Below are 27,785 nucleotides of genomic sequence, written 5' to 3' on the forward strand. Positions count from 1 at the left end.
TCGAAAAAGAGATTTTTAATCTCAATGGGACTCACCTGGTTAAATAAAGGTTTTAAAAAAATGTATATATGTTTATATATATATAATTATATATATGTTTATATAATACATAATATTTATATATATATATATATATGTGTTTATATTATATATGTATATATAATGTTTATAGTATAAATAAATATAATACTTTATATTATATTCAATGTTTATATTATATATATATATATAATTATATATACATAAAGTTTATATATTATATGTTTATATTATATATATATAATGTATATATATAATGTTTATATATATAATGTTTTTATATATATATAATGTTTACATATGTTTATGTATAATGTTTATATATATAATGTTTTTATATATATATATATAATTAGTTTATATTATATATATATATAATGTATATATATAATTTTTATATATAATGTTTATATATATGTATAATGTTTAAAAATATATATCTTTATATATTAATGTTTATATATTATGTTTATATATATGTTGATATATATGTTTATATATCATTTTTATATGTATAATGTTTATATATAATGTTATATATACATATATATATAGTTTATATATATATATATAATGTTTATATTATATGTATATATAATGTTTTGTTTATATTATATATATATTATATACTGTATATATATATATATAAAGTTTATATATATATATATATATTCACACAATCATGATACATAATAGATACGCTTATTAATCAAGAATCACACATTCATAACAACGGGGAATTGCATACTAGTTAGTTTTAATGTTGGAACAATGCTTTATAAATAATAAATCATGTGTTTACTCATTTACTCATACTTAACTAATGCTTCTTAGCGTGCAGTTATTATTAATGTTGGAACAAAATGGTACGAGTTAGTCAGTGGGGGTCCCTGGCTTTGTACCCGATTGCAGCAGAAAGGTCTTGGCCCTGATGGACCGCAGTCTCCTGTCACAGGGAAGGGACTTCAACAGTTTGTGATTTGTAAAATCCTTCTCAACTACGAAGCCTTAATTGGACGCACTATCACCCCTTAACCCTACTAGAGAGCTACGCTTACTAAATGCAGGGCTACTTGTGGTTCCTTAGAGTCTTAAAAAGTAGGATGGGAGCCTTCAGTTATCAAGCTCCTCGTCTATGGAACCAGCTCCCACTTTCACCACATTTAAGAGTAGACTTAAGACTTTCCTCTTTGATGCCGCAATAGGCCTAGTGCTGGGGGAAATCTTAGAATACACTGAGTTCCTTTCTCCTCATCTTCTTTTGTACGAATCGTGGTTATACCTGGACCCTGGTCTTGCCTGACACCTACTGCTACAATTATTTGTATTAGTTACTATTACTATTGCCAATACCATTACTGCTTTTATTTTCATCCACTGCTGCTGTTATTTTTGGTAGTTGTAACTTTTTCATCATGTCTACAACTTTGAATGTGTTGTAACAGTTATGTTGTTCATTCTGTACACATGACATCTGTTGCTCTCCTGAAGGTTTCTTCCCTTTTTCTCCCAGTCAAAGGTTTTTTTTGGGAAGTTTTTCCTGTTCCTCTGGGACAGAGTATATGTACATAGTGTAAAGCCATCTGGCAAAATTGTGAATTGTGATTTTGGGCTATACAAAATAAATGTAATTGATTGGAATTAAATAGAATTCATGACATGATCTACACTGCACTGTGTTTCTTACAGTGTTTCTTACAGTTTTAGGGTCACAGGCGCTGGAGCCAATCCCAGCTGACATTGGGCAAAGGCGGGTTAGACCCTGGACCAGTCGCCAGTCCACCTCAGGGCACATATAGAGACAGACAACCAGTCATACTCACATTCCGAACCAGGGGCCCTCTTGCTGTGAGGCGACAGTGCTAGCCACCGTGCAGCCCTGTGATACACATTTTACTATTTAAAAGAAATTGAAATAATGTGTTTCAAATGTATTTCAGGAACATTCCAATTGATCATGACAGTGACCTGTCTCTCATTTGTCTTGGAAGACTGGCATGCAGCATGCACAGCAGTGGCAGCAGCATTGATAGCAGTAATGCTGGAGCTGACAAAGAAGTCCACTGGATGTCTCTGGAGCTGCCTCAGTTTCTTCAAAGCATGTTCAGTTACCAACACTGTTGCATTCCCTTTGATTATATCAACCTGGAAAGTTTGATTAGCGTTGGCAATAGTTGTCAGTGTCCTTGACACAGAGTTTCTCAATCTCACTGATCCTCAAATTGTTGGAGCTCTGTGTATTTTTTTTCCCTTACTTAGTCCTTTTTCAGTTTCTTCTCCAATGGTTCCTTTTCATTCTGTGACAATCTTAACAAGGTGAGTGATCACCTTTAATCTTTTCTCGAGGTGGTTTCTCAACTCATGACTCATGCGCTTCATCTGATCAATCTCTTTCCGTTCAATTTGTGTGTCCTTCCACATCTTTCGCAAACAATCTCTATTTGAGATTTTGAAGTCTTTAAAATCATCTTGATCTGAAACTGACTCCAACGTTGTTGCACATTTGGGTTTCTGTTCATTTTTTTCTTCAGACTCGGTTACCATCAGCAGACCTTCTCTCTTGGTTTTCAAGTTTTTACCTTTAATTCCAAAATGATGTGTATTTTCCTCTAACTTCCACTGATGTTCCACTTTTTCAGTCTGGATTGCAACAACAAACTTAAGAACAGCCTTTTCACAGATGAATTCTAGAAGTGTATTCAAAAACTGTATCTCAACATCTTTCTCCTGAAGACATTCTTTTACAATCTCAGTTTGTACTTCCTTGTCAAACTTCACTGTCACCATTTGTTTCTTCTGTTTCTGTATACGGTCTAAATGAAGAATATCGCAATTTTTCTGGCCTGATCTATCCATATTCTTGGTGAAGTCATGTCTCCTTTGATTAAGCTGATTTATTTTGAGTTTTAGATCTCGCATGGAGTGCATGAACCTGGAGAGCTCAGGTTGAAGTTCAGGCCTTTTTCCTTCCATTTTGTCTTTTTCAGTGTCCAACCTAAGTCTGTCCATGTCAATACTACTCTTCATCTGACTGAGTTGTTCTTTCTCTCCACTGATGGCATTCATGGCAGCTTCAACCTCGTCTTTCTTGTTATGGAGATCCTTCCTCCAAAGTTCCAGTTCCGCTCTTTCAGCCAGTACACTGTTATTACTGGTTTCCAGTTCTTGTGCTTGTCTTTTGAACTCATCTTCTTTGAGTTCTTGTTCTTTTTGTTTGAAGGTAGTCATGTTCCTGTCGTTCTGAAGTTTGTCTCTTTCTGTCTGAAGTTGAAGGGTCACATCTTTAATGTTTCCTTTCTCTCTGTTTATCTCATCAAGCTGACTATCTGCAAGTTCTTTCTTCTTTTGTAACTCAGTCTTTGTGATTTCCAGTTTGAAGCTTTCCCCTTTCATATCTTGTATCTCTTGTTCTAATATGTCTCTTTGTTTCAGGATGTCAGACCTCATCATCTCCAAGTCCCGTTTCTCTGTATACATCATCTCAAGCTCTCTATCCAGATCATCTCTATCTTGCTTCAGCTCTGCCTTCAGTGTGTTAACATCTTGTTTGTCCAAATCAAACTTCTGCTTCCATTGATTTTCCATGTCTTTTCTCTGGATGTCCATGTCTGATAGTATACTTATCAGACTTTCCTTTTCTCTCTCTATCAGCTCAGTGTAACAAGCCATGTTTTCTTTCTGTATATATGGAGCTCTAAGCTTTTGTTCCAATACAGAGCACAGCATTACTACATCTTCATTGTTTTGTTGTAATCTGTCCATCTTCTTTTTCATGTCTTCAATCATCCTTTTAGTCAGTTCTTGAAGTGTTTCTCTCAGAGTTTCAATTGATTTCAATTCATTCACGAGTTGATCTTCTCTTATTTTCAGTTCGGACCTTTTTTCTTCCATTTTGTCTTTTTCAGTGTCCAACCTGTGTCTGTCCATGTCAATACTACTCTTCATCTGACTGAGTTGTTCTTTCTCTCCACTGATGGCATTCATGGCAGCTTCAACCTCGTCTTTCTTGTTATGGAAATCCTTCCTCCAAAGTTCCAGTTCCGCTCTTTCAGCCAGTACACTGTTATTACTGGTTTCCAGTTCTTGTGCTTGTCTTTTGAACTCATCTTCTTTGAGTTCTTGTTCTTTTTGTTTGAAGGTAATCATGTCCCTGTCGTTCTGAAGTTTGTCTCTTTCTGTCTGAAGTTGAAGGGTCACATCTTTAATGTTTCCTTTCTCTCTGTTTATCTCATCAAGCTGACTATCTGCAAGTTCTTTCTTCTTTTGTAACTCAGTCTTTGTGATTTCCAGTTTGAAGCTTTCCCCTTTCATATCTTGTATCTCTTGTTCTAATATGTCTCTTTGTTTCAGGATGTCAGACCTCATCAACTCAGAGTCCCGTTTCTCTGTAATCATCATCTCAATCTCTCTATCCAGATCATCTCTATCTTGCTTCAGCTCTGCCTTCAGTGTGTTAACATCTTGTTTGTCCAAATCAAACTTCTGCTTCCATTGATTTTCCATGTCTTTTCTCTGGATGTCCATGTCTGATAGTATACTTATCAGACTTTCCTTTTCTCTCTCTATCAGCTCAGTGTAACAAGCCATGTTTTCTTTCTGTATATATGGAGCTCTAAGCTTTTGATCCAATACAGAGCACAGCATTACTACATCTTCATTGTTTTGTTGTAATCTGTCCATCTTCTTTTTCATGTCTTCAATCATCCTTTTAGTCAGCTCTTGAAGTGTTTCTCTCAGAGTTTCAATTGATTTCATTTCATTCACGAGTTGATCTTCTCTTATTTTCAGTTCGGACCTTTTTTCTTCCATTTTGTCTTTTTCAGTGTCCAACCTGTGTCTGTCCATGTCAATACTACTCTTCATCTGACTGAGTTGTTCTTTCTCTCCACTGATGGCATTCATGGCAGCTTCAACCTCGTCTTTCTTGTTATGGAGATCCTTCCTCCAAAGGTCCAGTTCTGCTCTTTCAGCCAGTACACTGTTATTACTGGTTTCCAGTTCTTGTGCTTGTCTTTTGAACTCATCTTCTTTGAGTTCTTGTTCTTTTTGTTTGAAGGTAATCATGTTCCTGTCGTTCTGAAGTTTGTCTCTTTCTGTCTGAAGTTGAAGGGTCACATCTTTAATGTTTCCTTTCTCTCTGTTTATCTCATCAAGCTGACTATCTGCAAGTTCTTTCTTCTTTTGTAACTCAGTCTTTGTGATTTCCAGTTTGAAGCTTTCCCGTTTCATATCTTGTATCTCTTGTTCTAATACGTCTCTTTGTTTCAGGATGTCAGACCTCATCAACTCCAAGTCCCGTTTCTCTGTAATCATCGTCTCAATCTCACTATCCAGATCATCTCTATCTTGCTTCAGCTCTGCCTTCAGTGTGTTAACATCTTGTTTGTCCAAATCAAACTTCTGCTTCCATTGATTTTCCATGTCTTTTCTCTGGATGTCCATGTCTGATAGTATACTTATCAGACTTTCCTTTTCTCTCTCTATCAGCTCAGTGTAACAAGCCATGTTTTCTATCTGTATATATGGAGCTCCAAGCTTTTGTTCCAATACAGAGCACAGCATTACTACATCTTCATTGTTTTGTTGTAATCTGTCCATCTTCTTTTTCATGTCTTCAATCATCCTTTTAGTCAGCTCTTGAAGTGTTTCTCTCAGAGTTTCAATTGATTTCATTTCATTCACGAGTTGATCTTCTCTTATTTTCAGTTCGGACCTTTTTTCTTCCATTTTGTCTTTTTCAGTGTCCAACCTGTGTCTGTCCATGTCAATACTACTCTTCATCTGACTGAGTTGTTCTTTCTCTCCACTGATGGCATTCATGGCAGCTTCAACCTCGTCTTTCTTGTTATGGAGATCCTTCCTCCAAAGTTCCAGTTCCGCTCTTTCAGCCAGTACACTGTTATTACTGGTTTCCAGTTCTTGTGCTTGTCTTTTGAACTCATCTTCTTTGAGTTCTTGTTCTTTTTGTTTGAAGGTAATCATGTTCCTGTCGTTCTGAAGTTTGTCTCTTTCTGTCTGAAGTTGAAGGGTCACATCTTTAATGTTTCCTTTCTCTCTGTTTATCTCATCAAGCTGACTATCTGCAAGTTCTTTCTTCTTTTGTAACTCAGTCTTTGTGATTTCCAGTTTGAAGCTTTCCCGTTTCATATCTTGTATCTCTTGTTCTAATACGTCTCTTTGTTTCAGGATGTCAGACATTATCAACTCCAAGTCCCGTTTCTCTGTAATCATCGTCTCAATCTCTCTATCCAGATCATCTCTATCTTGCTTCAGCTCTGCCTTCAGTGTGTTAACATCTTGTTTGTCCAAATCAAACTTCTGCTTCCATTGATTTTCCATGTCTTTTCTCTGGATGTCCATGTCTGATAGTATACTTATCAGACTTTCCTTTTCTCTCTCTATCAGCTCAGTGTAACAAGCCATGTTTTCTTTCTGTATATATGGAGCTCTAAGCTTTTGTTCCAATACAGAGCACAGCATTACTACATCTTCATTGTTTTGTTGTAATCTGTCCATCTTCTTTTTCATGTCTTCAATCATCCTTTTAGTCAGCTCTTGAAGTGTTTCTCTCAGAGTTTCAATTGATTTCATTTCATTCACAAGTTGATCTTCTCTTATTTTCAGTTCGGACCTTTTTTCTTCCATTTTGTCTTTTTCAGTGTCCAACCTGTGTCTGTCCATGTCAATACTACTCTTCATCTGACTGAGTTGTTCTTTCTCTCCACTGATGGCATTCATGGCAGCTTCAACCTCGTCTTTCTTGTTATGGAGATCCTTCCTCCAAAGGTCCAGTTCTGCTCTTTCAGCCAGTACACTGTTATTACTGGTTTCCAGTTCTTGTGCTTGTCTTTTGAACTCATCTTCTTTGAGTTCTTGTTCTTTTTGTTTGAAGGTAATCATGTTCCTGTCGTTCTGAAGTTTGTCTCTTTCTGTCTGAAGTTGAAGGGTCACATCTTTAATGTTTCCTTTCTCTCTGTTTATCTCATCAAGCTGACTATCTGCAAGTTCTTTCTTCTTTTGTAACTCAGTCTTTGTGATTTCCAGTTTGAAGCTTGCCCCTTTCATATCTTGTATCTCTTGTTCTAATATGTCTCTTTGTTTCAGGATGTCAGACCTCATCAACTCCAAGTCCCGTTTCTCTGTAATCATCATCTCAATCTCTCTATCCAGATCATCTCTATCTTGCTTCAGCTCTGCCTTCAGTGTGTTAACATCTTGTTTGTCCAAATCAAACTTCTGCTTCCATTGATTTTCCATGTCTTTTCTCTGGATGTCCATGTCTGATAGTATACTTATCAGACTTTCCTTTTCTCTCTCTATCAGCTCAGTGTAACAAGCCATGTTTTCTTTCTGTATATATGGAGCTCTAAGCTTTTGATCCAATACAGAGCACAGCATTACTACATCTTCATTGTTTTGTTGTAATCTGTCCATCTTCTTTTTCATGTCTTCAATCATCCTTTTAGTCAGCTCTTGAAGTGTTTCTCTCAGAGTTTCAATTGATTTCATTTCATTCACGAGTTGATCTTCTCTTATTTTCAGTTCGGACCTTTTTTCTTCCATTTTGTCTTTTTCAGTGTCCAACCTGTGTCTGTCCATGTCAATACTACTCTTCATCTGACTGAGTTGTTCTTTCTCTCCACTGATGGCATTCATGGCAGCTTCAACCTCGTCTTTCTTGTTATGGAGATCCTTCCTCCAAAGGTCCAGTTCTGCTCTTTCAGCCAGTACACTGTTATTACTGGTTTCCAGTTCTTGTGCTTGTCTTTTGAACTCATCTTCTTTGAGTTCTTGTTCTTTTTGTTTGAAGGTAATCATGTTCCTGTCGTTCTGAAGTTTGTCTCTTTCTGTCTGAAGTTGAAGGGTCACATCTTTAATGTTTCCTTTCTCTCTGTTTATCTCATCAAGCTGACTATCTGCAAGTTCTTTCTTCTTTTGTAACTCAGTCTTTGTGATTTCCAGTTTGAAGCTTTCCCGTTTCATATCTTGTATCTCTTGTTCTAATACGTCTCTTTGTTTCAGGATGTCAGACCTCATCAACTCCAAGTCCCGTTTCTCTGTAATCATCGTCTCAATCTCACTATCCAGATCATCTCTATCTTGCTTCAGCTCTGCCTTCAGTGTGTTAACATCTTGTTTGTCCAAATCAAACTTCTGCTTCCATTGATTTTCCATGTCTTTTCTCTGGATGTCCATGTCTGATAGTATACTTATCAGACTTTCCTTTTCTCTCTCTATCAGCTCAGTGTAACAAGCCATGTTTTCTATCTGTATATATGGAGCTCCAAGCTTTTGTTCCAATACAGAGCACAGCATTACTACATCTTCATTGTTTTGTTGTAATCTGTCCATCTTCTTTTTCATGTCTTCAATCATCCTTTTAGTCAGCTCTTGAAGTGTTTCTCTCAGAGTTTCAATTGATTTCATTTCATTCACGAGTTGATCTTCTCTTATTTTCAGTTCGGACCTTTTTTCTTCCATTTTGTCTTTTTCAGTGTCCAACCTGTGTCTGTCCATGTCAATACTACTCTTCATCTGACTGAGTTGTTCTTTCTCTCCACTGATGGCATTCATGGCAGCTTCAACCTCGTCTTTCTTGTTATGGAGATCCTTCCTCCAAAGTTCCAGTTCCGCTCTTTCAGCCAGTACACTGTTATTACTGGTTTCCAGTTCTTGTGCTTGTCTTTTGAACTCATCTTCTTTGAGTTCTTGTTCTTTTTGTTTGAAGGTAATCATGTTCCTGTCGTTCTGAAGTTTGTCTCTTTCTGTCTGAAGTTGAAGGGTCACATCTTTAATGTTTCCTTTCTCTCTGTTTATCTCATCAAGCTGACTATCTGCAAGTTCTTTCTTCTTTTGTAACTCAGTCTTTGTGATTTCCAGTTTGAAGCTTTCCCGTTTCATATCTTGTATCTCTTGTTCTAATACGTCTCTTTGTTTCAGGATGTCAGACATTATCAACTCCAAGTCCCGTTTCTCTGTAATCATCGTCTCAATCTCTCTATCCAGATCATCTCTATCTTGCTTCAGCTCTGCCTTCAGTGTGTTAACATCTTGTTTGTCCAAATCAAACTTCTGCTTCCATTGATTTTCCATGTCTTTTCTCTGGATGTCCATGTCTGATAGTATACTTATCAGACTTTCCTTTTCTCTCTCTATCAGCTCAGTGTAACAAGCCATGTTTTCTTTCTGTATATATGGAGCTCTAAGCTTTTGTTCCAATACAGAGCACAGCATTACTACATCTTCATTGTTTTGTTGTAATCTGTCCATCTTCTTTTTCATGTCTTCAATCATCCTTTTAGTCAGCTCTTGAAGTGTTTCTCTCAGAGTTTCAATTGATTTCATTTCATTCACAAGTTGATCTTCTCGTATTTTCAGTTCGGACCTTTTTTCTTCCATTTTGTCTTTTTCAGTGTCCAACCTGTGTCTGTCCATGTCAATACTACTCTTCATCTGACTGAGTTGTTCTTTCTCTCCACTGATGGCATTCATGGCAGCTTCAACCTCGTCTTTCTTGTTATGGAGATCCTTCCTCCAAAGGTCCAGTTCTGCTCTTTCAGCCAGTACACTGTTATTACTGGTTTCCAGTTCTTGTGCTTGTCTTTTGAACTCATCTTCTTTGAGTTCTTGTTCTTTTTGTTTGAAGGTAATCATGTTCCTGTCGTTCTGAAGTTTGTCTCTTTCTGTCTGAAGTTGAAGGGTCACATCTTTAATGTTTCCTTTCTCTCTGTTTATCTCATCAAGCTGACTATCTGCAAGTTCTTTCTTCTTTTGTAACTCAGTCTTTGTGATTTCCAGTTTGAAGCTTTCCCGTTTCATATCTTGTATCTCTTGTTCTAATACGTCTCTTTGTTTCAGGATGTCAGACATTATCAACTCCAAGTCCCGTTTCTCTGTAATCATCGTCTCAATCTCTCTATCCAGATCATCTCTATCTTGCTTCAGCTCTGCCTTCAGTGTGTTAACATCTTGTTTGTCCAAATCAAACTTCTGCTTCCATTGATTTTCCATGTCTTTTCTCTGGATGTCCATGTCTGATAGTATACTTATCAGACTTTCCTTTTCTCTCTCTATCAGCTCAGTGTAACAAGCCATGTTTTCTTTCTGTATATATGGAGCTCTAAGCTTTTGATCCAATACAGAGCACAGCATTACTACATCTTCATTGTTTAGTTGTAATCTGTCCATCTTCTTTTTCATGTCTTCAATCATCCTTTTAGTCAGCTCTTGAAGTGTTTCTCTCAGAGTTTCAATTGATTTCATTTCATTCACGAGTTGATCTTCTCTTATTTTCAGTTCGGACCTTTTTTCTTCCATTTTGTCTTTTTCAGTGTCCAACCTGTGTCTGTCCATGTCAATACTACTCTTCATCTGACTGAGTTGTTCTTTCTCTCCACTGATGGCATTCATGGCAGCTTCAACCTCGTCTTTCTTGTTATGGAGATCCTTCCTCCAAAGTTCCAGTTCCGCTCTTTCAGCCAGTACACTGTTATTACTGGTTTCCAGTTCTTGTGCTTGTCTTTCGAACTCATCTTCTTTGAGTTCTTGTTCTTTTTGTTTGAAGGTAATCATGTTCCTGTCGTTCTGAAGTTTGTCTCTTTCTGTCTGAAGTTGAAGGGTCACATCTTTAATGTTTCCTTTCTCTCTGTTTATCTCATCAAGCTGACTATCTGCAAGTTCTTTCTTCTTTTGTAACTCAGTCTTTGTGATTTCCAGTTTGAAGCTTTCCCGTTTCATATCTTGTATCTCTTGTTCTAATATGTCTCTTTGTTTCAGGATGTCAGACCTCATCAACTCCAAGTCCCGTTTCTCTGTAATCATCATCTCAATCTCTCTATCCAGATCATCTCTATCTTGCTTCAGCTCTGCCTTCAGTGTGTTAACATCTTGTTTGTCCAAATCAAACTTCTGCTTCCTTTGGTTTTCCATGTCTTTTCTCTGGATGTCCATGTCTGATAGTATACTTATCAGACTTTCCTTTTCTCTCTCTATCAGCTCAGTGTAACAAGCCATGTTTTCTTTCTGTATATATGAAGCTCTAAGCTTTTGTTCCAATACAGAGCACAGCATTACTACATCTTCATTGTTTTGTTGTAATCTGTCCATCTTCTTTTTCATGTCTTCAATCATCCTTTTAGTCAGCTCTTGAAGTGTTTCTCTCAGAGTTTCAATTGATTTCATTTCATTCACGAGTTGATCTTCTCTTATTTTCAGTTCGGACCTTTTTTCTTCCATTTTGTCTTTTTCAGTGTCCAACCTGTGTCTGTCCATGTCAATACTACTCTTCATCTGACTGAGTTGTTCTTTCTCTCCACTGATGGCATTCATGGCAGCTTCAACCTCGTCTTTCTTGTTATGGAGATCCTTCCTCCAAAGGTCCAGTTCCGCTCTTTCAGCCAGTACACTGTTATTACTGGTTTCCAGTTCTTGTGCTTGTCTTTTGAACTCATCTTCTTTGAGTTCTTGTTCTTTTTGTTTGAAGGTAATCATGTTCCTGTCGTTCTGAAGTTTGTCTCTTTCTGTCTGAAGTTGAAGGGTCACATCTTTAATGTTTCCTTTCTCTCTGTTTATCTCATCAAGCTGACTATCTGCAAGTTCTTTCTTCTTTTGTAACTCAGTCTTTGTGATTTCCAGTTTGAAGCTTTCCCGTTTCATATCTTGTATCTCTTGTTCTAATACGTCTCTTTGTTTCAGGATGTCAGACCTCATCAACTCCAAGTCCCGTTTCTCTGTAATCATCGTCTCAATCTCACTATCCAGATCATCTCTATCTTGCTTCAGCTCTGCCTTCAGTGTGTTAACATCTTGTTTGTCCAAATCAAACTTCTGCTTCCATTGATTTTCCATGTCTTTTCTCTGGATGTCCATGTCTGATAGTATACTTATCAGACTTTCCTTTTCTCTCTCTATCAGCTCAGTGTAACAAGCCATGTTTTCTTTCTGTATATATGGAGCTCTAAGCTTTTGTTCCAATACAGAGCACAGCATTACTACATCTTCATTGTTTTGTTGTAATCTGTCCATCTTCTTTTTCATGTCTTCAATCATCCTTTTAGTCAGCTCTTGAAGTGTTTCTCTCAGAGTTTCAATTGATTTCATTTCATTCACGAGTTGATCTTCTCTTATTTTCAGTTCGGACCTTTTTTCTTCCATTTTGTCTTTTTCAGTGTCCAACCTGTGTCTGTCCATGTCAATACTACTCTTCATCTGACTGAGTTGTTCTTTCTCTCCACTGATGGCATTCATGGCAGCTTCAACCTCGTCTTTCTTGTTATGGAGATCCTTCCTCCAAAGTTCCAGTTCCGCTCTTTCAGCCAGTACACTGTTATTACTGGTTTCCAGTTCTTGTGCTTGTCTTTTGAACTCATCTTCTTTGAGTTCTTGTTCTTTTTGTTTGAAGGTAATCATGTTCCTGTCGTTCTGAAGTTTGTCTCTTTCTGTCTGAAGTTGAAGGGTCACATCTTTAATGTTTCCTTTCTCTCTGTTTATCTCATCAAGCTGACTATCTGCAAGTTCTTTCTTCTTTTGTAACTCAGTCTTTGTGATTTCCAGTTTGAAGCTTGCCCGTTTCATATCTTGTATCTCTTGTTCTAATACGTCTCTTTGTTTCAGGATGTCAGACATTATCAACTCCAAGTCCCGTTTCTCTGTAATCATCGTCTCAATCTCTCTATCCAGATCATCTCTATCTTGCTTCAGCTCTGCCTTCAGTGTGTTAACATCTTGTTTGTCCAAATCAAACTTCTGCTTCCATTGATTTTCCATGTCTTTTCTCTGGATGTCCATGTCTGCTAGTATACTTATCAGACTTTCCTTTTCTCTCTCTATCAGCTCAGTGTAACAAGCCATGTTTTCTTTCTGTATATATGGAGCTCTAAGCTTTTGTTCCAATACAGAGCACAGCATTACTACATCTTCATTGTTTTGTTGTAATCTGTCCATCTTCTTTTTCATGTCTTCAATCATCCTTTTAGTCAGCTCTTGAAGTGTTTCTCTCAGAGTTTCAATTGATTTCATTTCATTCACAAGTTGATCTTCTCTTATTTTCAGTTCGGACCTTTTTTCTTCCATTTTGTCTTTTTCAGTGTCCAACCTGTGTCTGTCCATGTCAATACTACTCTTCATCTGACTGAGTTGTTCTTTCTCTCCACTGATGGCATTCATGGCAGCTTCAACCTCGTCTTTCTTGTTATGGAGATCCTTCCTCCAAAGGTCCAGTTCTGCTCTTTCAGCCAGTACACTGTTATTACTGGTTTCCAGTTCTTGTGCTTGTCTTTTGAACTCATCTTCTTTGAGTTCTTGTTCTTTTTGTTTGAAGGTAATCATGTTCCTGTCGTTCTGAAGTTTGTCTCTTTCTGTCTGAAGTTGAAGGGTCACATCTTTAATGTTTCCTTTCTCTCTGTTTATCTCATCAAGCTGACTATCTGCAAGTTCTTTCTTCTTTTGTAACTCAGTCTTTGTGATTTCCAGTTTGAAGCTTGCCCCTTTCATATCTTGTATCTCTTGTTCTAATATGTCTCTTTGTTTCAGGATGTCAGACCTCATCAACTCCAAGTCCCGTTTCTCTGTAATCATCATCTCAATCTCTCTATCCAGATCATCTCTATCTTGCTTCAGCTCTGCCTTCAGTGTGTTAACATCTTGTTTGTCCAAATCAAACTTCTGCTTCCATTGATTTTCCATGTCTTTTCTCTGGATGTCCATGTCTGATAGTATACTTATCAGACTTTCCTTTTCTCTCTCTATCAGCTCAGTGTAACAAGCCATGTTTTCTTTCTGTATATATGGAGCTCTAAGCTTTTGTTCCAATACAGAGCACAGCATTACTACATCTTCATTGTTTTGTTGTAATCTGTCCATCTTCTTTTTCATGTCTTCAATCATCCTTTTAGTCAGCTCTTGAAGTGTTTCTCTCAGAGTTTCAATTGATTTCATTTCATTCACGAGTTGATCTTCTCTTATTTTCAGTTCGGACCTTTTTTCTTCCATTTTGTCTTTTTCAGTGTCCAAACGGTGTCTGTCCATGTCAATACTACTCTTCATCTGACTGAGTTGTTCTTTCTCTCCACTGATGGCATTCATGGCAGCTTCAACCTCGTCTTTCTTGTTATGGAGATCCTTCCTCCAAAGTTCCAGTTCCGCTCTTTCAGCCAGTACACTGTTATTACTGGTTTCCAGTTCTTGTGCTTGTCTTTCGAACTCATCTTCTTTGAGTTCTTGTTCTTTTTGTTTGAAGGTAATCATGTTCCTGTCGTTCTGAAGTTTGTCTCTTTCTGTCTGAAGTTGAAGGGTCACATCTTTAATGTTTCCTTTCTCTCTGTTTATCTCATCAAGCTGACTATCTGCAAGTTCTTTCTTCTTTTGTAACTCAGTCTTTGTGATTTCCAGTTTGAAGCTTTCCCGTTTCATATCTTGTATCTCTTGTTCTAATATGTCTCTTTGTTTCAGGATGTCAGACCTCATCAACTCCAAGTCCCGTTTCTCTGTAATCATCATCTCAATCTCTCTATCCAGATCATCTCTATCTTGCTTCAGCTCTGCCTTCAGTGTGTTAACATCTTGTTTGTCCAAATCAAACTTCTGCTTCCTTTGGTTTTCCATGTCTTTTCTCTGGATATCCATGTCTGATAGTATACTTATCAGACTTTCCTTTTCTCTCTCTATCAGCTCAGTGTAACAAGCCATGTTTTCTTTCTGTATATATGGAGCTCTAAGCTTTTGTTCCAATACAGAGCACAGCATTACTACATCTTCATTGTTTTGTTGTAATCTGTCCATCTTCTTTTTCATGTCTTCAATCATCCTTTTAGTCAGCTCTTGAAGTGTTTCTCTCAGAGTTTCAATTGATTTCATTTCATTCACGAGTTGATCTTCTCTTATTTTCAGTTCGGACCTTTTTTCTTCCATTTTGTCTTTTTCAGTGTCCAACCTGTGTCTGTCCATGTCAATACTACTCTTCATCTGACTGAGTTGTTCTTTCTCTCCACTGATGGCATTCATGGCAGCTTCAACCTCGTCTTTCTTGTTATGGAGATCCTTCCTCCAAAGTTCCAGTTCCGCTCTTTCAGCCAGTACACTGTTATTACTGGTTTCCAGTTCTTGTGCTTGTCTTTTGAACTCATCTTCTTTGAGTTCTTGTTCTTTTTGTTTGAAGGTAATCATGTTCCTGTCGTTCTGAAGTTTGTCTCTTTCTGTCTGAAGTTGAAGGGTCACATCTTTAATGTTTCCTTTCTCTCTGTTTATCTCATCAAGCTGACTATCTGCAAGTTCTTTCTTCTTTTGTAACTCAGTCTTTGTGATTTCCAGTTTGAAGCTTTCCCGTTTCATATCTTGTATCTCTTGTTCTAATACGTCTCTTTGTTTCAGGATGTCAGACCTCATCAACTCCAAGTCCCGTTTCTCTGTAATCATCGTCTCAATCTCTCTATCCAGATCATCTCTATCTTGCTTCAGCTCTGCCTTCAGTGTGTTAACATCTTGTTTGTCCAAATCAAACTTCTGCTTCCTTTGGTTTTCCATGTCTTTTCTCTGGATGTCCATGTCTGATAGTATACTTATCAGACTTTCCTTTTCTCTCTCTATCAGCTCAGTGTAACAAGCCATGTTTTCTTTCTGTATATATGGAGCTCTAAGCTTTTGTTCCAATACAGAGCACAGCATTACTACATCTTCATTGTTTTGTTGTAATCTGTCCATCTTTTTTTTCATGTCTTCAATCATCCTTTTAGTCAGCTCTTGAAGTGTTTCTCTCAGAGTTTCAATTGATTTCATTTCATTCACGAGTTGATCTTCTCTTATTTTCAGTTCGGACCTTTTTTCTTCCATTTTGTCTTTTTCAGTGTCCAACCTGTGTCTGTCCATGTCAATACTACTCTTCATCTGACTGAGTTGTTCTTTCTCTCCACTGATGGCATTCATGGCAGCTTCAACCTCGTCTTTCTTGTTATGGAGATCCTTCCTCCAAAGTTCCAGTTCCGCTCTTTCAGCCAGTACACTGTTATTACTGGTTTCCAGTTCTTGTGCTTGTCTTTTGAACTCATCTTCTTTGAGTTCTTGTTCTTTTTGTTTGAAGGTAATCATGTTCCTGTCGTTCTGAAGTTTGTCTCTTTCTGTCTGAAGTTGAAGGGTCACATCTTTAATGTTTCCTTTCTCTCTGTTTATCTCATCAAGCTGACTATCTGCAAGTTCTTTCTTCTTTTGTAACTCAGTCTTTGTGATTTCCAGTTTGAAGCTTTCCCGTTTCATATCTTGCATCTCTTGTTCTAATACGTCTCTTTGTTTCAGGATGTCAGACCTCATCAACTCCAAGTCCCGTTTCTCTGTAATCATCATCAAAATCTCTCCATCCAGATCATCTCTATCTTGCTTCAGCTCTGCCTTCAGTGTGTTAACATCTTGTTTGTCCAAATCAAACTTCTGATTCCATTGATTTTCCATGTCTTTTCTCTGGATGTCCATGTCTGATAGTATACTTATCAGACATTCCTTTTCTCTCTCTATCAGCTCAGTGTAACAAGCCACGTTTTCTTTCTGTATATATGGAGCTCTAAGCTTTTGTTCCAATACAGAGCACAGCATTACTACATCTTCATTGTTTTGTTGTAATCTGTCCATCTTCTTTTTCATGTCTTCAATCATCCTTTTAGTCAGCTCTTGAAGTGTTTCTCTCAGAGTTTCAATTGATTTCATTTCATTCACGAGTTGATCTTCTCTTATTTTCAGTTCGGACCTTTTTTCTTCCATTTTGTCTTTTTCAGTGTCCAACCTGTGTCTGTCCATGTCAATACTACTCTTCATCTGACTGAGTTGTTCTTTCTCTCCACTGATGGCATTCATGGCAGCTTCAACCTCGTCTTTCTTGTTATGGAGATCCTTCCTCCAAAGTTCCAGTTCCGCTCTTTCAGCCAGTACACTGTTATTACTGGTTTCCAGTTCTTGTGCTTGTCTTTCGAACTCATCTTCTTTGAGTTCTTGTTCTTTTTGTTTGAAGGTAATCATGTTCCTGTCGTTCTGAAGTTTGTCTCTTTCTGTCTGAAGTTGAAGGGTCACATCTTTAATGTTTCCTTTCTCTCTGTTTATCTCATCAAGCTGACTATCTGCAAGTTCTTTCTTCTTTTGTAACTCAGTCTTTGTGATTTCCAGTTTGAAGCTTGCCCCTTTCATATCTTGTATCTCTTGTTCTAATATGTCTCTTTGTTTCAGGATGTCAGACCTCATCAACTCCAAGTCCCGTTTCTCTGTAATCATCATCTCAATCTCTCTATCCAGATCATCTCTATCTTGCTTCAGCTCTGCCTTCAGTGTGTTAACATCTTGTTTGTCCAAATCAAACTTCTGCTTCCTTTGGTTTTCCATGTCTTTTCTCTGGATGTCCATGTCTGATAGTATACTTATCAGACTTTCCTTTTCTCTCTCTATCAGCTCAGTGTAACAAGCCATGTTTTCTTTCTGTATATATGGAGCTCTAAGCTTTTGTTCCAATACAGAGCACAGCATTACTACATCTTCATTGTTTTGTTGTAATCTGTCCATCTTCTTTTTCATGTCTTCAATCATCCTTTTAGTCAGTTCTTGAAGTGTTTCTCTCAGAGTTTCAATTGATTTCATTTCATTCACGAGTTGATCTTCTCTTATTTTCAGTTCGGACCTTTTTTCTTCCATTTTGTCTTTTTCAGTGTCCAACCTGTGTCTGTCCATGTCAATACTACTCTTCATCTGACTGAGTTGTTCTTTCTCTCCACTGATGGCATTCATGGCAGCTTCAACCTCGTCTTTCTTGTTATGGAGATCCTTCCTCCAAAGTTCCAGTTCCGCTATTTCAGCCAGTACACTGTTATTACTGGTTTCCAGTTCTTGTGCTTGTCTTTTGAACTCATCTTCTTTGAGTTCTTGTTCTTTTTGTTTGAAGGTAATCATGTTCCTGTCGTTCTGAAGTTTGTCTCTTTCTGTCTGAAGTTGAAGGGTCACATCTTTAATGTTTCCTTTCTCTCTGTTTATCTCATCAAGCTGACTATCTGCAAGTTCTTTCTTCTTTTGTAACTCAGTCTTTGTGATTTCCAGTTTGAAGCTTTCCCGTTTCATATCTTGCATCTCTTGTTCTAATATGTCTCTTTGTTTCAGGATGTCAGACCTCATCAACTCCAAGTCCCGTTTCTCTGTAATCATCATCAAAATCTCTCCATCCAGATCATCTCTATCTTGCTTCAGCTCTGCCTTCAGTGTGTTAACATCTTGTTTGTCCAAATCAAACTTCTGATTCCATTGATTTTCCATGTCTTTTCTCTGGATGTCCATGTCTGATAGTATACTTATCAGACATTCCTTTTCTCTCTCTATCAGCTCAGTGTAACAAGCCACGTTTTCTTTCTGTATATATGGAGCTCTAAGCTTTTGTTCCAATACAGAGCACAGCATTACTACATCTTCATTGTTTTGTTGTAATCTGTCCATCTTCTTTTTCATGTCTTCAATCATCCTTTTAGTCAGCTCTTGAAGTGTTTCTCTCAGAGTTTCAATTGATTTCATTTCATTCACGAGTTGATCTTCTCTTATTTTCAGTTCGGACCTTTTTTCTTCCATTTTGTCTTTTTCAGTGTCCAACCTGTGTCTGTCCATGTCAATACTACTCTTCATCTGACTGAGTTGTTCTTTCTCTCCACTGATGGCATTCATGGCAGCTTCAACCTCGTCTTTCTTGTTATGGAGATCCTTCCTCCAAAGTTCCAGTTCCGCTCTTTCAGCCAGTACACTGTTATTACTGGTTTCCAGTTCTTGTGCTTGTCTTTTGAACTCATCTTCTTTGAGTTCTTGTTCTTTTTGTTTGAAGGTAATCATGTTCCTGTCGTTCTGAAGTTTGTCTCTTTCTGTCTGAAGTTGAAGGGTCACATCTTTAATGTTTCCTTTCTCTCTGTTTATCTCATCAAGCTGACTATCTGCAAGTTCTTTCTTCTTTTGTAACTCAGTCTTTGTGATTTCCAGTTTGAAGCTTTCCCGTTTCATATCTTGTATCTCTTGTTCTAATACGTCTCTTTGTTTCAGGATGTCAGACCTCATCAACTCCAAGTCCCGTTTCTCTGTAATCATCGTCTCAATCTCTCTATCCAGATCATCTCTATCTTGCTTCAGCTCTGCCTTCAGTGTGTTAACATCTTGTTTGTCCAAATCAAACTTCTGCTTCCATTGATTTTCCATGTCTTTTCTCTGGATGTCCATGTCTGATAGTATACTTATCAGACTTTCCTTTTCTCTCTCTATCAGCTCAGTGTAACAAGCCATGTTTTCTTTCTGTATATATGGAGCTCTAAGCTTTTGTTCCAATACAGAGCACAGCATTACTACATCTTCATTGTTTTGTTGTAATCTGTCCATCTTCTTTTTCATGTCTTCAATCATCCTTTTAGTCAGCTCTTGAAGTGTTTCTCTCAGAGTTTCAATTGATTTCATTTCATTCACGAGTTGATCTTCTCTTATTTTCAGTTCGGACCTTTTTTCTTCCATTTTGTCTTTTTCAGTGTCCAACCTGTGTCTGTCCATGTCAATACTACTCTTCATCTGACTGAGTTGTTCTTTCTCTCCACTGATGGCATTCATGGCAGCTTCAACCTCGTCTTTCTTGTTATGGAGATCCTTCCTCCAAAGTTCCAGTTCCGCTCTTTCAGCCAGTACACTGTTATTACTGGTTTCCAGTTCTTGTGCTTGTCTTTTGAACTCATCTTCTTTGAGTTCTTGTTCTTTTTGTTTGAAGGTAATCATGTTCCTGTCGTTCTGAAGTTTGTCTCTTTCTGTCTGAAGTTGAGGGGTCACATCTTTAATGTTTCCTTTCTCTCTGTTTATCTCATCAAGCTGACTAACTGCAAGTTCTTTCTTCTTTTGTAACTCAGTCTTTGTGATTTCCAGTTTGAAGCTTTCCCGTTTCATATCTTGTATCTCTTGTTCTAATATGTCTCTTTGTTTCAGGATGTCAGACCTCATCAACTCCAAGTCCCGTTTCTCTGTAATCATCATCTCAATCTCTCTATCCAGATCATCTCTATCTTGCTTCAGCTCTGCCTTCAGTGTGTTAACATCTTGTTTGTCCAAATCAAACTTCTGCTTCCTTTGGTTTTCCATGTCTTTTCTCTGGATGTCCATGTCTGATAGTATACTTATCAGACTTTCCTTTTCTCTCTCTATCAGCTCAGTGTAACAAGCCATGTTTTCTTTCTGTATATATGGAGCTCTAAGCTTTTGTTCCAATACAGAGCACAGCATTACTACATCTTCATTGTTTTGTTGTAATCTGTCCATCTTCTTTTTCATGTCTTCAATCATCCTTTTAGTCAGCTCTTGAAGTGTTTCTCTCAGAGTTTCAATTGATTTCATTTCATTCACGAGTTGATCTTCTCTTATTTTCAGTTCGGACCTTTTTTCTTCCATTTTGTCTTTTTCAGTGTCCAACCTGTGTCTGTCCATGTCAATACTACTCTTCATCTGACTGAGTTGTTCTTTCTCTCCACTGATGGCATTCATGGCAGCTTCAACCTCGTCTTTCTTGTTATGGAGATCCTTCCTCCAAAGTTCCAGTTCCGCTCTTTCAGCCAGTACACTGTTATTACTGGTTTCCAGTTCTTGTGCTTGTCTTTTGAACTCATCTTCTTTGAGTTCTTGTTCTTTTTGTTTGAAGGTAATCATGTTCCTGTCGTTCTGAAGTTTGTCTCTTTCTGTCTGAAGTTGAAGGGTCACATCTTTAATGTTTCCTTTCTCTCTGTTTATCTCATCAAGCTGACTATCTGCAAGTTCTTTCTTCTTTTGTAACTCAGTCTTTGTGATTTCCAGTTTGAAGCTTTCACGTTTCATATCTTGTATCTCTTGTTCTAATATGTCTCTTTGTTTCAGGATGTCAGACCTCATCAACTCCAAGTCCCGTTTCTCTGTAATCATCATCTCAATCTCTCTATCCAGATCATCTCTATCTTGCTTCAGCTCTGCCTTCAGTGTGTTAACATCTTGTTTGTCCAAATCAAACTTCTGCTTCCTTTGGTTTTCCATGTCTTTTCTCTGGATGTCCATGTCTGATAGTATACTTATCAGACTTTCCTTTTCTCTCTCTATCAGCTCAGTGTAACAAGCCATGTTTTCTTTCTGTATATATGGAGCTCTAAGCTTTTGTTCCAATACAGAGCACAGCATTACTACATCTTCATTGTTTTGTTGTAATCTGTCCATCTTCTTTTTCATGTCTTCAATCATCCTTTTAGTCAGCTCTTGAAGTGTTTCTCTCAGAGTTTCAATTGATTTCATTTCATTCACGAGTTGATCTTCTCTTATTTTCAGTTCGGACCTTTTTTCTTCCATTTTGTCTTTTTCAGTGTCCAACCTGTGTCTGTCCATGTCAATACTACTCTTCATCTGACTGAGTTGTTCTTTCTCTCCACTGATGGCATTCATGGCAGCTTCAACCTCGTCTTTCTTGTTATGGAGATCCTTCCTCCAAAGTTCCAGTTCCGCTCTTTCAGCCAGTACACTGTTATTACTGGTTTCCAGTTCTTGTGCTTGTCTTTTGAACTCATCTTCTTTGAGTTCTTGTTCTTTTTGTTTGAAGGTAATCATGTTCCTGTCGTTCTGAAGTTTGTCTCTTTCTGTCTGAAGTTGAAGGGTCACATCTTTAATGTTTCCTTTCTCTCTGTTTATCTCATCAAGCTGACTATCTGCAAGTTCTTTCTTCTTTTGTAACTCAGTCTTTGTGATTTCCAGTTTGAAGCTTGCCCCTTTCATATCTTGTATCTCTTGTTCTAATATGTCTCTTTGTTTCAGGATGTCAGACCTCATCAACTCCAAGTCCCGTTTCTCTGTAATCATCATCTCAATCTCTCTATCCAGATCATCTCTATCTTGCTTCAGCTCTGCCTTCAGTGTGTTAACATCTTGTTTGTCCAAATCAAACTTCTGCTTCCATTGATTTTCCATGTCTTTTCTCTGGATGTCCATGTCTGATAGTATACTTATCAGACTTTCCTTTTCTCTCTCTATCAGCTCAGTGTAACAAGCCATGTTTTCTTTCTGTATATATGGAGCTCTAAGCTTTTGTTCCAATACAGAGCACAGCATTACTACATCTTCATTGTTTTGTTGTAATCTGTCCATCTTCTTTTTCATGTCTTCAATCATCCTTTTAGTCAGCTCTTGAAGTGTTTCTCTCAGAGTTTCAATTGATTTCATTTCATTCACGAGTTGATCTTCTCTTATTTTCAGTTCGGACCTTTTTTCTTCCATTTTGTCTTTTTCAGTGTCCAACCTGTGTCTGTCCATGTCAATACTACTCTTCATCTGACTGAGTTGTTCTTTCTCTCCACTGATGGCATTCATGGCAGCTTCAACCTCGTCTTTCTTGTTATGGAGATCCTTCCTCCAAAGTTCCAGTTCCGCTATTTCAGCCAGTACACTGTTATTACTGGTTTCCAGTTCTTGTGCTTGTCTTTTGAACTCATCTTCTTTGAGTTCTTGTTCTTTTTGTTTGAAGGTAATCATGTTCCTGTCGTTCTGAAGTTTGTCTCTTTCTGTCTGAAGTTGAAGGGTCACATCTTTAATGTTTCCTTTCTCTCTGTTTATCTCATCAAGCTGACTATCTGCAAGTTCTTTCTTCTTTTGTAACTCAGTCTTTGTGATTTCCAGTTTGAAGCTTTCACGTTTCATATCTTGTATCTCTTGTTCTAATATGTCTCTTTGTTTCAGGATGTCAGACCTCATCAACTCCAAGTCCCGTTTCTCTGTAATCATCATCTCAATCTCTCTATCCAGATCATCTCTATCTTGCTTCAGCTCTGCCTTCAGTGTGTTAACATCTTGTTTGTCCAAATCAAACTTCTGCTTCCTTTGGTTTTCCATGTCTTTTCTCTGGATGTCCATGTCTGATAGTATACTTATCAGACTTTCCTTTTCTCTCTCTATCAGCTCAGTGTAACAAGCCATGTTTTCTTTCTGTATATATGGAGCTCTAAGCTTTTGTTCCAATACAGAGCACAGCATTACTACATCTTCATTGTTTTGTTGTAATCTGTCCATCTTCTTTTTCATGTCTTCAATCATCCTTTTAGTCAGCTCTTGAAGTGTTTCTCTCAGAGTTTCAATTGATTTCATTTCATTCACGAGTTGATCTTCTCTTATTTTCAGTTCGGACCTTTTTTCTTCCATTTTGTCTTTTTCAGTGTCCAACCTGTGTCTGTCCATGTCAATACTACTCTTCATCTGACTGAGTTGTTCTTTCTCTCCACTGATGGCATTCATGGCAGCTTCAACCTCGTCTTTCTTGTTATGGAGATCCTTCCTCCAAAGTTCCAGTTCCGCTATTTCAGCCAGTACACTGTTATTACTGGTTTCCAGTTCTTGTGCTTGTCTTTTGAACTCATCTTCTTTGAGTTCTTGTTCTTTTTGTTTGAAGGTAATCATGTTCCTGTCGTTCTGAAGTTTGTCTCTTTCTGTCTGAAGTTGAAGGGTCACATCTTTAATGTTTCCTTTCTCTCTGTTTATCTCATCAAGCTGACTATCTGCAAGTTCTTTCTTCTTTTGTAACTCAGTCTTTGTGATTTCCAGTTTGAAGCTTGCCCCTTTCATATCTTGTATCTCTTGTTCTAATATGTCTCTTTGTTTCAGGATGTCAGACCTCATCAACTCCAAGTCCCGTTTCTCTGTAATCATCATCTCAATCTCTCTATCCAGATCATCTCTATCTTGCTTCAGCTCTGCCTTCAGTGTGTTAACATCTTGTTTGTCCAAATCAAACTTCTGCTTCCATTGATTTTCCATGTCTTTTCTCTGGATGTCCATGTCTGATAGTATACTTATCAGACTTTCCTTTTCTCTCTCTATCAGCTCAGTGTAACAAGCCATGTTTTCTTTCTGTATATATGAAGCTCTAAGCTTTTGTTCCAATACAGAGCACAGCATTACTACATCTTCATTGTTTTGTTGTAATCTGTCCATCTTCTTTTTCATGTCTTCAATCATCCTTTTAGTCAGCTCTTGAAGTGTTTCTCTCAGAGTTTCAATTGATTTCATTTCATTCACGAGTTGATCTTCTCTTATTTTCAGTTCGGACCTTTTTTCTTCCATTTTGTCTTTTTCAGTGTCCAACCTGTGTCTGTCCATGTCAATACTACTCTTCATCTGACTGAGTTGTTCTTTCTCTCCACTGATGGCATTCATGGCAGCTTCAACCTCGTCTTTCTTGTTATGGAGATCCTTCCTCCAAAGTTCCAGTTCCGCTATTTCAGCCAGTACACTGTTATTACTGGTTTCCAGTTCTTGTGCTTGTCTTTTGAACTCATCTTCTTTGAGTTCTTGTTCTTTTTGTTTGAAGGTAATCATGTTCCTGTCGTTCTGAAGTTTGTCTCTTTCTGTCTGAAGTTGAAGGGTCACATCTTTAATGTTTCCTTTCTCTCTGTTTATCTCATCAAGCTGACTATCTGCAAGTTCTTTCTTCTTTTGTAACTCAGTCTTTGTGATTTCCAGTTTGAAGCTTGCCCCTTTCATATCTTGTATCTCTTGTTCTAATATGTCTCTTTGTTTCAGGATGTCAGACCTCATCAACTCCAAGTCCCGTTTCTCTGTAATCATCATCTCAATCTCTCTATCCAGATCATCTCTATCTTGCTTCAGCTCTGCCTTCAGTGTGTTAACATCTTGTTTGTCCAAATCAAACTTCTGCTTCCATTGATTTTCCATGTCTTTTCTCTGGATGTCCATGTCTGATAGTATACTTATCAGACTTTCCTTTTCTCTCTCTATCAGCTCAGTGTAACAAGCCATGTTTTCTTTCTGTATATATGAAGCTCTAAGCTTTTGTTCCAATACAGAGCACAGCATTACTACATCTTCATTGTTTTGTTGTAATCTGTCCATCTTCTTTTTCATGTCTTCAATCATCCTTTTAGTCAGCTCTTGAAGTGTTTCTCTCAGAGTTTCAATTGATTTCATTTCATTCACGAGTTGATCTTCTCTTATTTTCAGTTCGGACCTTTTTTCTTCCATTTTGTCTTTTTCAGTGTCCAACCTGTGTCTGTCCATGTCAATACTACTCTTCATCTGACTGAGTTGTTCTTTCTCTCCACTGATGGCATTCATGGCAGCTTCAACCTCGTCTTTCTTGTTATGGAGATCCTTCCTCCAAAGTTCCAGTTCCGCTATTTCAGCCAGTACACTGTTATTACTGGTTTCCAGTTCTTGTGCTTGTCTTTTGAACTCATCTTCTTTGAGTTCTTGTTCTTTTTGTTTGAAGGTAATCATGTTCCTGTCGTTCTGAAGTTTGTCTCTTTCTGTCTGAAGTTGAAGGGTCACATCTTTAATGTTTCCTTTCTCTCTGTTTATCTCATCAAGCTGACTATCTGCAAGTTCTTTCTTCTTTTGTAACTCAGTCTTTGTGATTTCCAGTTTGAAGCTTGCCCCTTTCATATCTTGTATCTCTTGTTCTAATATGTCTCTTTGTTTCAGGATGTCAGACCTCATCAACTCCAAGTCCCGTTTCTCTGTAATCATCATCTCAATCTCTCTATCCAGATCATCTCTATCTTGCTTCAGCTCTGCCTTCAGTGTGTTAACATCTTGTTTGTCCAAATCAAACTTCTGCTTCCTTTGGTTTTCCATGTCTTTTCTCTGGATGTCCATGTCTGATAGTATACTTATCAGACTTTCCTTTTCTCTCTCTATCAGCTCAGTGTAACAAGCCATGTTTTCTTTCTGTATATATGGAGCTCTAAGCTTTTGTTCCAATACAGAGCACAGCATTACTACATCTTCATTGTTTTGTTGTAATCTGTCCATCTTCTTTTTCATGTCTTCAATCATCCTTTTAGTCAGCTCTTGAAGTGTTTCTCTCAGAGTTTCAATTGATTTCATTTCATTCACGAGTTGATCTTCTCTTATTTTCAGTTCGGACCTTTTTTCTTCCATTTTGTCTTTTTCAGTGTCCAACCTGTGTCTGTCCATGTCAATACTACTCTTCATCTGACTGAGTTGTTCTTTCTCTCCACTGATGGCATTCATGGCAGCTTCAACCTCGTCTTTCTTGTTATGGAGATCCTTCCTCCAAAGTTCCAGTTCCGCTCTTTCAGCCAGTACACTGTTATTACTGGTTTCCAGTTCTTGTGCTTGTTTCTTTATGTCTGCATCTTTGAGATGTTGTTGTTTCTGTTTCAAGGCAATCATGTTCATCACATTCTGAACTTTGTCTCTTTGTTTCTTAACCTGATGGGCCAGCTCTTTAGTATGCCCTTTTTCTCTGTTGATCTCATCAACGAAGCTGCTAATATGTTCTTTCTCCCATTTTAGCTGAGTTGTTGTGATTTGAAGGTTGTCTTTTCTTTCTTTAATTTCTCGTCCATCCCGTTCTAATAATTTCATTTGATTCTTTAATTCAGACTTCATCAGCTCCAAGTCCAATTTTTCTTTGGTCATATTGTCATGGATATTTTTCTTATTCTCTGTCTTTTCTTTCTTCAGTTTTTCAAGATCTCCATATTTATTAACTGAGTTTGGCTTCCAATTTTCTGTCACTTCATCTTTTTCAATGACCACATTGGACATTCTTATCAGACCTTCTCTTTCTAAAAGCTTGATGCTCTTTGCACTTTTTTCTTCTGCTTTATTTGGCTTGAGTTCTTCTCTTTTTTCCAGTCCAATAGCTTGTATTTCTAGCCTGGTTTTGTTTTCTTCTCCATGTCTGCTTGGTATAATTTCAGGTTTCACGTGTGGTTTTATTTCAGTATTTAAAATATCTGCCTTCTCTTTAATGACATTTTCAAATGGTTCATTCTGTTGTAAAAGAATAGTGTCCTTAGAATCATTTGAAGGTATTTTTCCATTTATCAACATCTCTTCTTTATTATGCCCTTTTCCACTTTGGACTTCCTCCATTATTATTATTTTTTCTACATCTCCCTTCTTCTGCATTAGTTTTCTTTTAGTTCTGGGGACATTTATTCCTTTCTCATTTGCCGTATCATTAATCCGTCTCTTCATTTTGTTGTGTTCTTTCTTTTCTTTCTGTTGTTCATGTCTGAGCTTCATTACCTTGTTTTTGACTAACATCTTTTTATTGCCCAGCTCTTTTTCTCTTTGTAGTAAGTCTTCAGATTCTCCTATGATTCTCTCCTTTTCCTTTTCGATTGATTGATTGATATTGACTTGTATGACATTTAACTTCTCTTCCTTCAAATGTGTTTGCATTTGTTGTATTTTTTTTAAAGCACATATCATAATTTCCTTTTGTCTTTGGATGTCCATCTTGATATTTTCCACCTCTTCTCTTCCCTTGGTTACTTTTATTGCATGGGCCTCCATGTGCTGTTTTTGATCTTTAAAGTATTCATTTACATTTTCATTCTGTTTTTCCATGACTTTGTATTTCTCCATACATGTCTGAATTAGTTTCCAGTGCTTTTGAACAAGATTTTGGAACTGAATGAACCACTCTCCCATTCCACCTTTGCTCCTGTCTTTTTCTCTCTGCATCTTCAGTTTCATTATCTCCAGTTCATCCCTCTCTCTGTTGGTCCTCTCCAGTCGCTGGTCGAGCTCCTTCTTTCTCTTCTGTGTCTCCCTCTTGAGTGCATCTTTTTCAACTTTTACCTTAGCCCACATCTTTTTACTTTCCTGCTCTTTTTGAATGCCTTTTCGGATCATCTGTTGATTTTCTTTTTTTTCGATCTCCAACTCAGATTTCAACACTTCCATCTCTCTTCTTTCTCTTTGAACTTCGTCTAGTCTGATTTCAA

At 37.5% G+C, this 27,785-nt stretch overlaps 1 protein-coding gene across 1 annotated transcript; it reads right to left on the minus strand.

Moving 5' to 3' along the window:
* Positions 1-1,740: 1,740 nt before the first annotated feature.
* Positions 1,741-26,610, minus strand: LOC117743297. Its single transcript, XM_034551186.1, has one exon. The coding sequence runs from the start codon at positions 26,593-26,595 to the stop codon at positions 2,332-2,334; it is 24,264 nt and encodes an 8,087-aa protein (XP_034407077.1). The 5' UTR covers positions 26,596-26,610; the 3' UTR covers positions 1,741-2,331.
* Between the last annotated feature and the right edge of the window lie 1,175 nt (positions 26,611-27,785).

The sequence above is a fragment of the Cyclopterus lumpus genome, chromosome 14, assembly GCF_009769545.1.
Source record: "Cyclopterus lumpus isolate fCycLum1 chromosome 14, fCycLum1.pri, whole genome shotgun sequence".
NCBI lineage: Eukaryota > Metazoa > Chordata > Actinopteri > Perciformes > Cyclopteridae > Cyclopterus > Cyclopterus lumpus.